Source organism: Myotis myotis, unplaced genomic scaffold (assembly GCF_014108235.1).
Source record: "Myotis myotis isolate mMyoMyo1 unplaced genomic scaffold, mMyoMyo1.p scaffold_m19_p_10, whole genome shotgun sequence".
NCBI lineage: Eukaryota > Metazoa > Chordata > Mammalia > Chiroptera > Vespertilionidae > Myotis > Myotis myotis.
This window is the reverse complement of record NW_023416314.1, coordinates 59,167,413-59,179,881: the sequence shown is the minus strand read 5'-3', so window position 1 is coordinate 59,179,881 and position 12,469 is coordinate 59,167,413. Positions and strand designations below refer to the sequence as shown.

Sequence of the window (12,469 nt, the reverse complement as noted above, 5' to 3'; positions counted from 1 at the left end):
TTTTGAACTGGCACTAGAATGATAAGGGGGAGAAAATTCACAACTGTTTTGAAACAGATGCCAAGTAGAATTACTGCTCCCTGGGAACACATTCCAAGACATAGGTTTTTGTGAAGGAGAGGCATTCAGCACCCAAAAGAAAATGTTGTTGGACAATATTAAAGGTTTTTGTTATTGGGGATATTGTGACTACCTCAGATTCTGAAGTGTAGTCAAAGTGACTGCAATTTGAGTTTATTTGAAAATATTAACACATTATTCTTATAATTGCAGAGATCTGAGTAGAAACCTGATCCATGAAATTCACGACAGAGCTTTTGCCAAGCTTGGGTCAATAACTAACCTGTAAGTTGACGACTTTATGCAATAATATCAGGAAAGTCACGAATCGTCTACAGAAACTTGTGTTTGTGCATTGATCTGTCTGAATATTTTTCTGTTTAGTTGTTTCCGTGTAATAAAGGCTAACTGCATGGATATAGTACGAGCTTTTAATATGGCGAAATGCATGCTTAGATTCATCATTTTAACACAGTGGTTCTCAACCTTCTGGCCCTTTAAATACAGTTCCTCATGTTGTGACCCAACCATAAAATTATTTTCGTTGCTACTTCATAACTGTAATGTGGCTACTGTTATGAATCGTAATGTAAATATCTGATATGCAGGATGGTCTTAGGCAACCCCTGTGAAAGGGTCGTTCGACCGCCAAAGGGGTCGCGACCCACAGGTTGAGAACCGCTGATTAACACACCTCACCTTCCTACTGGAACTCTAATGTCTATGTTGTTAACACGTACAGATGTTTCTGTGTGATTTGCATCTTGGGTGATTTGCATCTTGGGAGTTAACTTGAAGTCTTGTTCACATTTTAGAGATGTCAGTTTCAATGAATTAACGTCATTTCCTACGGAAGGCCTGAATGGGCTGAATCAACTGAAACTTGTGGGCAACTTCCAGCTGAAAGAAGCTTTGGCAGCAAAAGACTTTGTTAATCTCAGGTGTGTTTTTGCTTATTTTTCTTTTTTGTTGATGGTGGGGTAGGCCCCTAAATGATAGAGTGTGCTAGCTTTTTGGTTTTTTTTGGTTTTTTTGTTTTTTTTTTTAAATATATTTTATTGATCTTTTACAGAGAGGAAGGGAGAGAGATAGAGAGTTAGAAACATCGATGAGAGAGAAACATCGATCAGCTGCCTCCTGCACATCTCCCACTGGGGATGTGCCCGCAACCCAGGTACATGCCCCTGACCGGAATCGAACCTGGGACCTCTCAGTCCGCAGGCCGACGCTCTATCCACTGAGCCAAACCGGCTTCGGCAGCTTTTTGTTTTTTTAATTTACTGGGGGTATATTTGCTGTGGTTCCCAGATTTTCTTGGAGGCTGTAATTTAAGAGTATTTTCTACCCCAGTCCTCACAGATTTGGTGTAAAATAGAACTTGAGCATCATTCCATAGTTTTTAAGAATATGAATTGGAGTCCCTGATGCTGTCAAAGAGATAACAGAGCTATTCATCAGAACGGTTTTTTATATAGGGGATTTGACATTAGCAACAAGATGACAGAAACCACATAAGTGGGAGCCTATAGAAAATTGATGCAATGCTATATAATACTTTATGGAGACACAGTATTAGAGTGGGGACTTCACTAGCTATAATAGAGAGAGGGCTTGGGGATATTATTTTGGGAGAGGAGAATAAATATTTTCACTATACTTATAAACAAAGTAAATTCATTTAATGGTATAAATTCACAGATGACTTGAGACATTAATTTTAAATGAAACTACCAGTTTCATATGATACATTGGGTGTGGTTGATTCATTTATAAAAGTATGTTACTGTAAAATTTTAAACACGGTTTGATTGAAAAGCATAGCTTATGTAAATGGAGAAGCTCATGCTGACACCTGATCCTAGAGCTCTTTTCACAGATGAGGAAACCGAGGCCTGGAAAGGATACTGAGCGTCTTAAAGCAAGTTGACACCTAGGTCTTTCTGACTCCTGGGCTGGGGCTTTCAGTGACTACAATACTTTTTACAAAACAAGCATGTCTGTGAAGTTGCTGTTCAATGTAGGTTTTACAATTATTTTCCAGGTCATTATCGGTACCCTATGCTTATCAGTGCTGTGCATTTTGGGGTTGCGACTCTTACACCCATTCAAACACGGAAGATAAGAGCCTCCAAGAACACAGTGTGGCCAAGGATAAAGGCAAGTGCACGTACTTGGTAAATTAGAACACGCTTGATGGCATTGATCAAAGTCTCTGTTATTCTAATCAGTTTGTGAAGGATCGGTAGGAAATCTGAGAAAAATGGCACTTACTGTGTTCCTGGCATCTTTAATATGTCATCAAGCCTCGTAACAAGCTGAACTTACCTCATGTACGAGAGACGGGATCGCAGGAAACTGGTTCTTTAGAATCGCATAAAGCTTGAATTCAACACAGCCGATGTTTTGTCCTCAGGTCCCGCTGATGCCGCAGGGGTCACTAGCAGTGCTGAAAATGAAGAGCACAGTCAAATAATTATCCACTGCACGCCTTCAACAGGTATGCCCGACTGAGTGTGCTGCAGTGTCTTGCTTTAAATGGACATTAGGCAACTGTACCTGAAACTTCTGGGGATAAGTGTGATTTCGGGAAGGGGGAGGGAGTAGATGACCTCATCCAGCCTGCGACTCGGCGTGGGGTCTGTGCACCAGGAGCTTAGGCATCTCTTGCAGAACCTCCCGTCCAGACCCACTGAATCTGAATCTCTGTCGACGAGCTCCCAAGATGAGGGTCATGAACATTAAATATTGAGAGGCACTTTTTTTTAAATTTAATTTTTATTTTATTTTACTTTTTTTTCTCAATGCTTAACACTAGAACTAATTCCATAAAGTATTTAACTGATCTGTAAGGATTTTTAGTGGGTTTTTTTTTTTGGTTTTTTTTTTTTTAAATATATTTTATTGATTTTTTACAGAGAGGAAGGGAGAGAGATAGAGAGTTAGAAACATCGATGAGAGAGAAACATCGATCAGCTGCCTCCTGCACATCTCCTACTGGGGATGTGCCCGCAACCCAGGTTCATGCCCTTGACCGGAATCGAACCTGGGACCCTTCAGTCCGCAGGCCGACGCTCCATCCACTGAGCCAAACCGGTTTCGGCTTTTTTTGTTTTTTTTAAATACATTTTTATTGATTTCAGAGAGGAAAGGAGCGGGAGGGATAGAAACATCAATGACGAGAGAGAGTATCATTGATCAGCTGCCTCCTGCACGCCCCCTACTGGGGATTGAGCCTGCAACCTGAGCATGTGCCCCTGACCGGAATTGAACCCCAGACCTTCCAATCCACAGTCAAACGCTCTATCCACTGAGCCAAACCAGTTAGGGTTGTTTTTTGTTTGTTTTGTTTTTAATGCAAACTTTCCTTTTAATTGTCTTTTATGTCATTGAACTTAGTAGACTTGGGAAAGTTAGTCAACTGACCATTGTGACTGTGATGTTATATTCTGCCTGTCAGAGAAGATGGATTTAGAATTTTACTGTAAAAGAAAAAACGAGTTGGCTAAATTGTATGTTGTGAAGTAGCTCCCTTTCTTAGCATATTGACAACAGGTCAATCTGGACATTAATTTCATGGCTCAGAATCATACAACATGATTATCTAATTACTGCTGAATTGTGAGTTTCTCGGGGTGCTGCACATGTGTCCTTTAATACTTAGCATGGAGAATAAGTATAAATAATAAGAATACTTGTGTAGAGAATAAGCTTCAAGTGGCCAGATGAGTGAATGAGATTGGCAAGAATCATTTATGTTTATGCAATTTGTCTAATTTCTGTATTGTTGGAAGTTAAAGGGTGCAGCTCCCTCACTTGCCCCCCTGGGGTTCTTGTGTTGGAGAATGTACATCAGGAACTGACAACCCAATGAGAAGAGACCAGCTTCATTAAAGGGAGACGAGACCTGATTATGCTGAGGTTCCATTTCCTCCATCCATACTGAATTTAAACATTGGGGTCAACCAGGAGGACGTGAGGTCTGAGCTCACCTCCCCTGGCTGCAGTAGGGATAGACTGCTGGCCGGTCTCCCCGACTCAGTTATAGTAACAGGGATACCTGTGTGCTCACTCAGAAGCTAACATAGAGGAGAGCAGGAACCTTCTGTTAGAACCGGAGGAGGCCACAGGTTTCCCGGAACAGAGACTGGGCGGGGTCTGCTTCCCGGGGCTTTTGAGGGAACTGAACTCCACCCACTAGTCAAACACTTCTCAAAGCGAGCCGTTCTCCCAGGTCAGAGCCATTCCTCCCTGAAGAAGGATGGCTTCAGATACACAGACAAAAGTGAAAGCTTCCTGTTAACACCTCCCTGAGGGGGAAACTTTAAAAATTAATTAATTAGAAACAAGTTTTAAATGTTTCTTGTGCTATCTGGAAGTCCGAATTAAATGGTGTAGACCTGGTTGGTTAGGTTTGTGAATATCTTAGTGATTAAAATGCTTTATAGCATGTTTTAAACTTCATGACAGTTCAGGAAGATAAGTCAGAACATGTCTTTTAGGCAATTGCAGTACATCATTTTCTTATGCCTTGTAGACATAACTTTGTTTTTCTTTACTGATTTTTAAATAAAACAGTTGTCATTTGTGGCATAACCACCATGTCAAAGTCAGTTACTGGAACATACCATTTAGCTACTAAATTAGTTCTTGCAGTCCTACTTTAAGTTACACAGGACTTTATTGGACGTAGCTTTGTATGAATACTTAACATCAGCGTTGTTTAGTCCTCCCTGCACTATCTTAACTGAAAAACCTTTGTGCAGGTCAATTGAACACTATGAAATCTCAGTTTCTTTGGATGAAAAATGGGGATAATTACACCCATGTTAATCTACCTCATCAGATTGCCTTTGAAAGCCATAAGAAGTGTATAAAAATATATGTATACATATATGATTATTATTAAGTATACTAGAACTAGGAAGAAAGAAGAAAAGAACCTACTATTACTGAAGTCGAACTCTATACCAGTAGCCCGTTTAGGTACCTATGTATGTAATACTAAGTTCCACAGCTTTATGAAATGGACATTATTATCCACAAGTGAGAAAATGAAATTTACAGATTTAAGTTGCTTCCTCAAGAAAAAGAGTAGCAAGTTATGGACCCTAAATTCAAACCCTAGTTTATCCAATTCCAAACTCTTATATCAGGTACCTTGCATATGCTAGACACTGTGCTATGCATATTAACTTATGGGTAAGAAAAAGTGCGGTTTTTCTTTTAGATATCACTATATGAATTTAACAAATATTTAATAAAAAGTAGGGTTTTTTTGTTTTGTTTTTGAAAAGCACTGCTTATTAGTGGACTATTATCCCCAGGGCCTTTGCAATCAGTTATTAGTGAGTAAATGAGTTGAATAAATCCTTGGAGGTCAGATCAGGCAAATCTTTTTCCCTGTATCCTAACTTTTCCCCAAATCAGATCTTAAACTAATTTCAGCCTAAATCCTGAAACTGGAGAAAGAAATCACTAATGTATCCCCACCCTTACCCTGTGCTCAGGACCTCAGAAAATAAAGGAGGGAAACTAAGAAAGGAAACTTCCCTTATTTCTCTTTCTGAACCCTCAGTTAGGGACCCTGGAATTGTGCTGACTGTAGCAGCCCATGTCACTGAGAGTGTAGAATAAAAGTAGTTATTTTTAAATAGTCCAGTGCAGTGACTAAAAGAATATCTGAAATAGTGATCTTATCAATTTGGTTCAATTCAGTTTGGTAGCAGATTTAATTATTGTAGAATTAACTATCTTTAGAGTCTTAAGCCATATCATATGGAACATGCTGTTCCCTAAATTGTCTTTTTTTCCCCCCCACCCTCTCTTTGTTTTTCATTTTAGGTGCTTTTAAGCCCTGCGAATATTTACTGGGAAGTTGGATGATCCGTCTTACCGTATGGTTCATTTTCTTGGTTGCATTGTTTTTCAACCTGCTTGTCATTTTAACAACATTCGCACCCTGTACATCCCTACCTTCCTCCAAATTGTTCATAGGCCTGATTTCTGTGGCCAACCTACTCATGGGAGCCTATACTGGCATCTTAACGTTTCTGGATGCTGTGTCCTGGGGCAGATTCGCGGAATTTGGCATTTGGTGGGAGATCGGCAGTGGCTGCAAGATAGCTGGGTTTCTTGCCGTTTTCTCCTCAGAAAGCGCCATCTTCCTATTAACGTTAGCCGCTGTCGAAAGAAGCCTGTCTGCAAAAGAGATCATGAAAAACGGGAAGAGCAATCACCTCAAGCAGTTCCGCGTGGCTGCCCTGCTCGCTTTCGCGGGGGCCGCCGTGGCAGGCTGCTTCCCCCTCTTCCACGGCGGGGAGTACTCGGCCTCCCCGCTGTGCTTGCCGTTCCCCACGGGAGAGGCGCCCGCGTTAGGCTTTACGGTGACCTTGGTGCTGCTAAACTCCCTGGCGTTCTTGCTGATGGCCGTCATCTACACGAAACTCTACTGCAACTTGGAAAAGGAGGACCTCTCCGAGGGCTCGCAGGCCGGCACGATCAAGCACGTGGCGTGGCTCATCTTCACCAACTGCATCTTCTTCTGCCCCGTGGCCTTTTTCTCCTTCGCGCCGCTCATCACCGCCGTCTCGGTCAGCCCGGAGATCATGAAGTCGGTCACGCTGATCTTCTTCCCGCTGCCCGCTTGCCTGAACCCGGTCCTGTATGTTTTCTTCAACCCCAGGTTCAAAGAAGACTGGAAGGTGCTGAAGCGACACCTGGCCAAGAAGAGCGGGTCGGTGTCCGTGTCCGTCAGCAGCCAGGCGGGTTGCGTGGAGCAGGATTTCTACTACGACTGCGGCGTGTACTCGCATTTGCAGGGCAACCTGGCCGTGTGCGACTGCTGCGAGTCCTTCCTCTTGACAAAGCCGGTGTCGTGCAAACACTTGATCAAGTCGCACAGCTGCCCCGCCCTGGCAGTGGGCTCGTGCCCAAGGCCAGACGGCTACTGGTCGGACTGTGGCACGCAGTCGGCCCATTCCGATTACGCGGATGAGGAAGATTCCTTTGTCTCCGACAGCTCGGACCAGGTGCAGGCCTGCGGACGAGCCTGCTTCTATCAGAGTCGGGGATTCCCCTTGGTGCGCTATGCTTACAATCTGCCCAGAGTGAGAGACTGAATCGGGGTGTCTGTGACTGCGTCCCCCATCAGCCACAATCCCAGTGTTCATAGAGTGGACCCTCGTCTGGTCTTTCATCTGGGAAGCACTTCTGTGATCCCTGCCTGGTGTCACTTCCAGGAGAAGGAGAAGGTGGCAGACTTTTTCAGAGAACAAGTGCCTGAACGATCCATGGGAGAAAAATCCAGTGTCCGAGGGCGCGGTGTGGTCTATTTGGAACAACTCTGTAACTTGGAAAGGTTTTATGTATATCCTAGCATTCTAACGTTAGGTTTATCTGAAATTTGCATAAGCAGCAAAAAATGTTAACCTGTTTCTGAATGAAGCACAAGATAAAGAACAGCTGTTAATATATTTTAAAGAATATTTTAAAAATGTGGTTTCACACAACTGAAGAAAGTCTTGCTAATTTTACCTAATGTCTGATCATTAATCTCAGGACAACGGACTTCAGGGCCAAAAAGGGGATCGTCTCCCAGGTAGGACTGTGAGAGTGAATGTAGGCCTTAGGTTGTGGCATTTTCTGTTTCCATCTTTGACATAATAGAATCATACATTTTCTTGGAGTGATTTGTAAACCTTAAAACCTGAAGATGTTCTCAAAACAATATTAACAACTATTAGATTTTAAAAGAACAGCATGAACATTTGTTTTTAGTCATTTTACATTGCTTTGGCGCGATCAGTCATTTTTCCCCCTGAGTGTTTTGTCATCACACTACTAGGAAAAGTAAAAGGGCTAATTGCTGTGTGGGTTTAGTAGATTTGGCTAAACTACTAACTAACTTCGGAGTTTAATAGTCTCTGAGGGATTTGATGGCTCTGTGTAATGTTCCCATTAATGAACACTTCCTAATATCATTGGCTTTACTGATGTTTTCCAGTTTTGTTGGTATGTTACCTACTTATATTTTGAATTATACAGAAAGAAAACCGTGGTAAGTAATTGCATTTAATTGGAAGAAATTGGGAGTAATTATGATACCACTTACATTTATTTCTTAGCTGGATTCTCCTGAACTTATGCTGTTTCCATACATTTCCCCCTACAGTAATTTACAAAAAGCCTGTGAAACAACAGTTCACAGCTTAGATACTGTGTTTTTGTAAAACAGGACACATGTCATTAAAAAAGAAGAAGAAGAAGGGATAAAAATGAATAAAGTTTAGGCCCATGTTTTTAAAAATGAAAAATTTTACTTGATTCTCATCTGTAGACTTTTGATATGTCACGATGTGGGGTCATAAAGTTATAAATGTTCAATATGTTTTTTGAACAATATGCTAAATCAATAGCAAACCCACTGCCATATTAGTTTTACAGGATATACTAAAAACATTAAGCTAGATTGCAGTTTAATAATTAAACTGTATATACTGTGCATATAATGAATTTTTATCTTATGTAAATTATTTTTAGAACACAAGTTGGGAAATGTGGCTTCTGTTCATTTCGTTTAATTAAAGCTACCTCCTAAACTATAGTGGCTGCCAGTAGCAGAATGTTAAATTGTGGTTTATATACTTTTTTGCATTGTAAATAGTCTTGGTTGTACATTGTCCGTGTAATAAAAACAGAATCTTTGTATATCAAAATCATGTAATTTGTGTAAAATGTGGGAGGGATTTATTTACAGTGTGTTGTAATTTTGTAAGGCCAACTATTCACAAGTTTTTAAAATTGCTGTCATGTTTGTATATTTACACATTGATAAATATTAAATCATAACTTGGTAAAAAAAAATCCTAGCTAAAAGTTTTTTCCTTCAAAATTCAAGTTACTGAACACTTTCACTGCATTCATTTAAAAATGGAATAGTAGGTAGATATATAAAATATGTGGTAAATCATGCTATCCATATGGTCATAAATACAATATTATAAGCAGCATTTTTAATTATTGAGTTTCCAGAAAGCAATCTGCTTTGTCTTAATATATAAGTAGGTATAATGAATTTGCTTAGTGTTAAAGTAAGTAAAGTGAAATAATATTTAAATAATTTAAATAATAAAAATATTTCTTATTAAGAAATAAGAGTCCTAGAAGAAATATTAGAGCAGGTTGCTGAAATTTAGAAGATTCTAAGTATGAGCCATACTCATGAAAAACAAATTGAAATTTAATAGAATACCATCAATTAGGTCTTTATTTAAAAGTAGATGATTAAAAACATGCATAATACCATGCATGTTGTTCAATTTCTTAGAAATAACTCAATGTTGACAATCATCAAGCCCTCATGTGACAGATGAGAAAATACAGGGTTTAATGAAATTTAAGTAAATACCTAAGTCACATAGCAAATTAGAACCCAAACCAGTATCCAGTTCCTTTTGAGACATAGGTTTTTGTGTGTATGTGTGTGTTTTTAAACGTGTATAAGTTTGGAATTTCCAAAACAAAAAGTAGGATAGTGGAATTATTCCTCTTCCCATCCCCTCATCCCTCACTCCTCACCTCCAGTACCCATCCATCACCCACCCAACTTAGGTAATTATCAATAGCACAAGGTAAATCTTGTTTCATTTTCATCCCATTCACTAACCCTTTCCAATCCCTTTGCCCTTAGATTATTTTGAAGCAAATGTAAGACATACTGTTTCATCTGAAAACATTTTAATATGTCTAGGGATACATATTTTTTTTTATTGTTTAAAGTATTACATTTGTCTCCTTTTTCCCCCATCAACCCCTCCCCGGCCAATCCCACCCCCCAGGACATGCTCCCACCACTCCAGTGTCCATGTCCATTGGTTATGCTTATATGCATGCATACAAGTCCTTTGGTTGATCTCTTACCTCCCCATCCCCCCTCAATCTAGGGATACATTTTTAAAAGTTGCATAATATATTGCCGCAGGGTTAAATGGTAATGACATTGTTTTTATACCAAAGAGAGATTTTTAGGAAAAAGTCACTGCACTTATAGGTTTACAAAGCCAGCAAAAATAATCTTAACTATACCATGAAAGTGAAAATAAATGATCAGTAAGACGCGAAGACACTAAGTCAATACCGTAAAACATAAGAGGAGAGGCCCTCTTTTGAGCTTATTCATACATTTCTATATAATTCTCCCAAACTTGATTATGGCTTCTGAGTCCCAGTAATGAAAAGGCACTGTAAGAGAGGAGACCACAGGCCTCGATTATGTTCAAGCACTAGCGCCATGCGGCTCTTTGCCTCATAGCTCCAGTGTTGCGACAGCATAATGTCATAGCTGGTCATTATGATGATTCTGAGGCATCAAGGAAAGGGAATAATTTGTTAAGTAAAAACATTTTAGGGAGGCACAGAAGTATATGGCTTTTTACATCACCATACCAAGAGGTTAAAGTGGAAAAACCTTGTAGTTTAAGTGACATAATTTATCATCTACCATGTTCTCCGTCAGGTCCTATGCTAGAAGCTTTGAGGATTAATGAGATAATATGACTAGGACAGTGATGGCGAACCTATGGCACGCGTGAACTCATTTTTTTGGTTGATTTTTCTTTGTTAAATGGCATTTAAATATATAAAATAAATATCAAAAATATGTCTTTGTTTTACTATGGTTGCAAATATCAAAAAATTTCTGTATGTGACACGGCACCAGAGTTAAGTTAGGGTTTTTCAAAATGCTGACACACCGAGCTCAAAAGGTTCGCCATCACTGGACTAGGAGGTGGTTATTTCCCTGTTTTACAGAGGAGTAGGGACTTGGAAAGGCCAAACAGCCTGTTTAAGGAAACCTGAAATCTAGTAAGAAGAAACCACTGATTCAAACCCAGGTCCCTTTCATACTAAAACGTATGTGTGCTTTTTCTTCTATGCTTCAGTTATGTCAGATTATGACTTTTGCAAGTAACTTTTCAAATTTACCTCCTTCTGAAGCCCTAGTATCAGGGGTCCTCAAACTACAGCCAGCGGGCCATATGCGGTCCACCGAAAACATTTATCCGGTGTTTTTGCCGCTGCTGCCTGTCCTGCTTAGCAGCCGACTCCGGGGCCCGCAGTGCGCATGTGTGGAATGCCTGAGGGACAGTGAGCTGGCCCCCTGTTTAAAAAGTTTGAGGACCTCTGCCCTAGATTGCTCTGGGGCCTTCTGATGCTCTTATTGATTCTAGAGATGTTCTCATAAAAGATTTTAGACAAATATGCTGATATTGACTAACTGGGGTAGAGAATGAAAACTCCATTAACCAAGTGTTATTCCTTGATTAGTTTCATTACTCATTTAAATTGCTATTTTCTTCCATTTATATTGTTTTTACTGAATATTGAGGCAAAATTAGCATTCATTTAAACTGTTTTCCATGTCATATTTTTATTAATTATAGCTTCTGCCTTCTGAATTGCCCTTGGTTGCTATTGTTTCTATCATATTTAATTCTCCTTTGTCAAATGTTGCAGATCTAAATTTCATCAAAGATTTTGTACCACTTGATGGTCAGTAACAAATCTTGTGTGCTGTTTTAGCCTCTGTCAGTTTTCACTTTGTGGTATTTCTAGAGCAATATGCATTATGAGCTGGACAAAACCATATTTATTTACAAGTGTTACAGTTTTGTCAGCATGAAAAAAGCATCCAGATTTATTACCACCTCTCCCTTGCTACTGTCATCCCCAATCCCTAAGAGGGTGCTCCTTCCGAGGTCCCACATTTTTCCTTTCCTCATAAAACGCATTCCACAGAAGAGTAGTATGATTTTTCACAAGAGAATGAGGACCTTGTCCCTGCAGGGTTTTTATTTTACTCATCCAAATATCCGGTGTCTAGCGCAGATGCTAGCACACTAGAGGGTTCAAAGAGGCCCCCACATTCACATGGATAGACCAGCAAAGGAGGTGCTAACCAAAACATTTAAAAATTTTTTTCCTAAAAAGTTATTCTAAATTGACCTCACTTGTACAGATGGATAAAGTTCGCTTCTGCTCCCCTCATAAAATGTGGTCGTGTATTGAAAGAAATCTTGACTGATGCTTATACTCCTGACCTTGTAACGATATGGGGGTAATTCTGACTTTTGCCTCTTTCCCTTTAAAAGTATCTGTCTTATTTAGCGGCAGCCTGTTTCCTGTAGAAAGTGAACTGCAACACCACCGCCAGCAAAGGACAGGCCCGCAAAGTTGTCATGGGGACGCGATCTGGCCGCTCGCGGAAGCGCGTTTACCTGGCCGGCGACACAGGCCCTGGCGGAGGACTCCCGGCCCGAAGGCCGGAACAAAGCCGGCACGGAGTCCACGCGTCGCCCAGGCAACGCGGGCCTGTTCCCGCCCTGATTGGCCAGGCTCGGCGCGCGCGGGG

The 12,469-nt window shown here is 40.4% G+C and overlaps 1 protein-coding gene across 5 annotated transcripts in view; it reads left to right on the top strand.

The window, feature by feature from the left end:
- The window catches only part of LGR4 (leucine rich repeat containing G protein-coupled receptor 4), a 98,310-nt gene extending 89,392 nt beyond the window's left edge, over nucleotides 1–8,918 (top strand). For 4 of the 5 annotated variants that reach the window (XM_036325688.1, XM_036325686.1, XM_036325684.1 and 1 more), the window contains 5 exons: nucleotides 274–345; nucleotides 876–1,001; nucleotides 2,102–2,217; nucleotides 2,474–2,557; nucleotides 5,902–8,918. In XM_036325688.1, coding sequence (XP_036181581.1) covers nucleotides 274–345; nucleotides 876–1,001; nucleotides 2,102–2,217; nucleotides 2,474–2,557; nucleotides 5,902–7,178 — 1,675 coding nt within the window. In that variant the 3' untranslated portion in view covers nucleotides 7,179–8,918. The remainder of the gene's footprint in view (nucleotides 1–273; nucleotides 346–875; nucleotides 1,002–2,101; nucleotides 2,218–2,473; nucleotides 2,558–5,901) is intronic. The other variant, XM_036325687.1, reaches the window with a different exon arrangement.
- The last annotated feature ends 3,551 nt before the right edge of the window (nucleotides 8,919–12,469 follow it).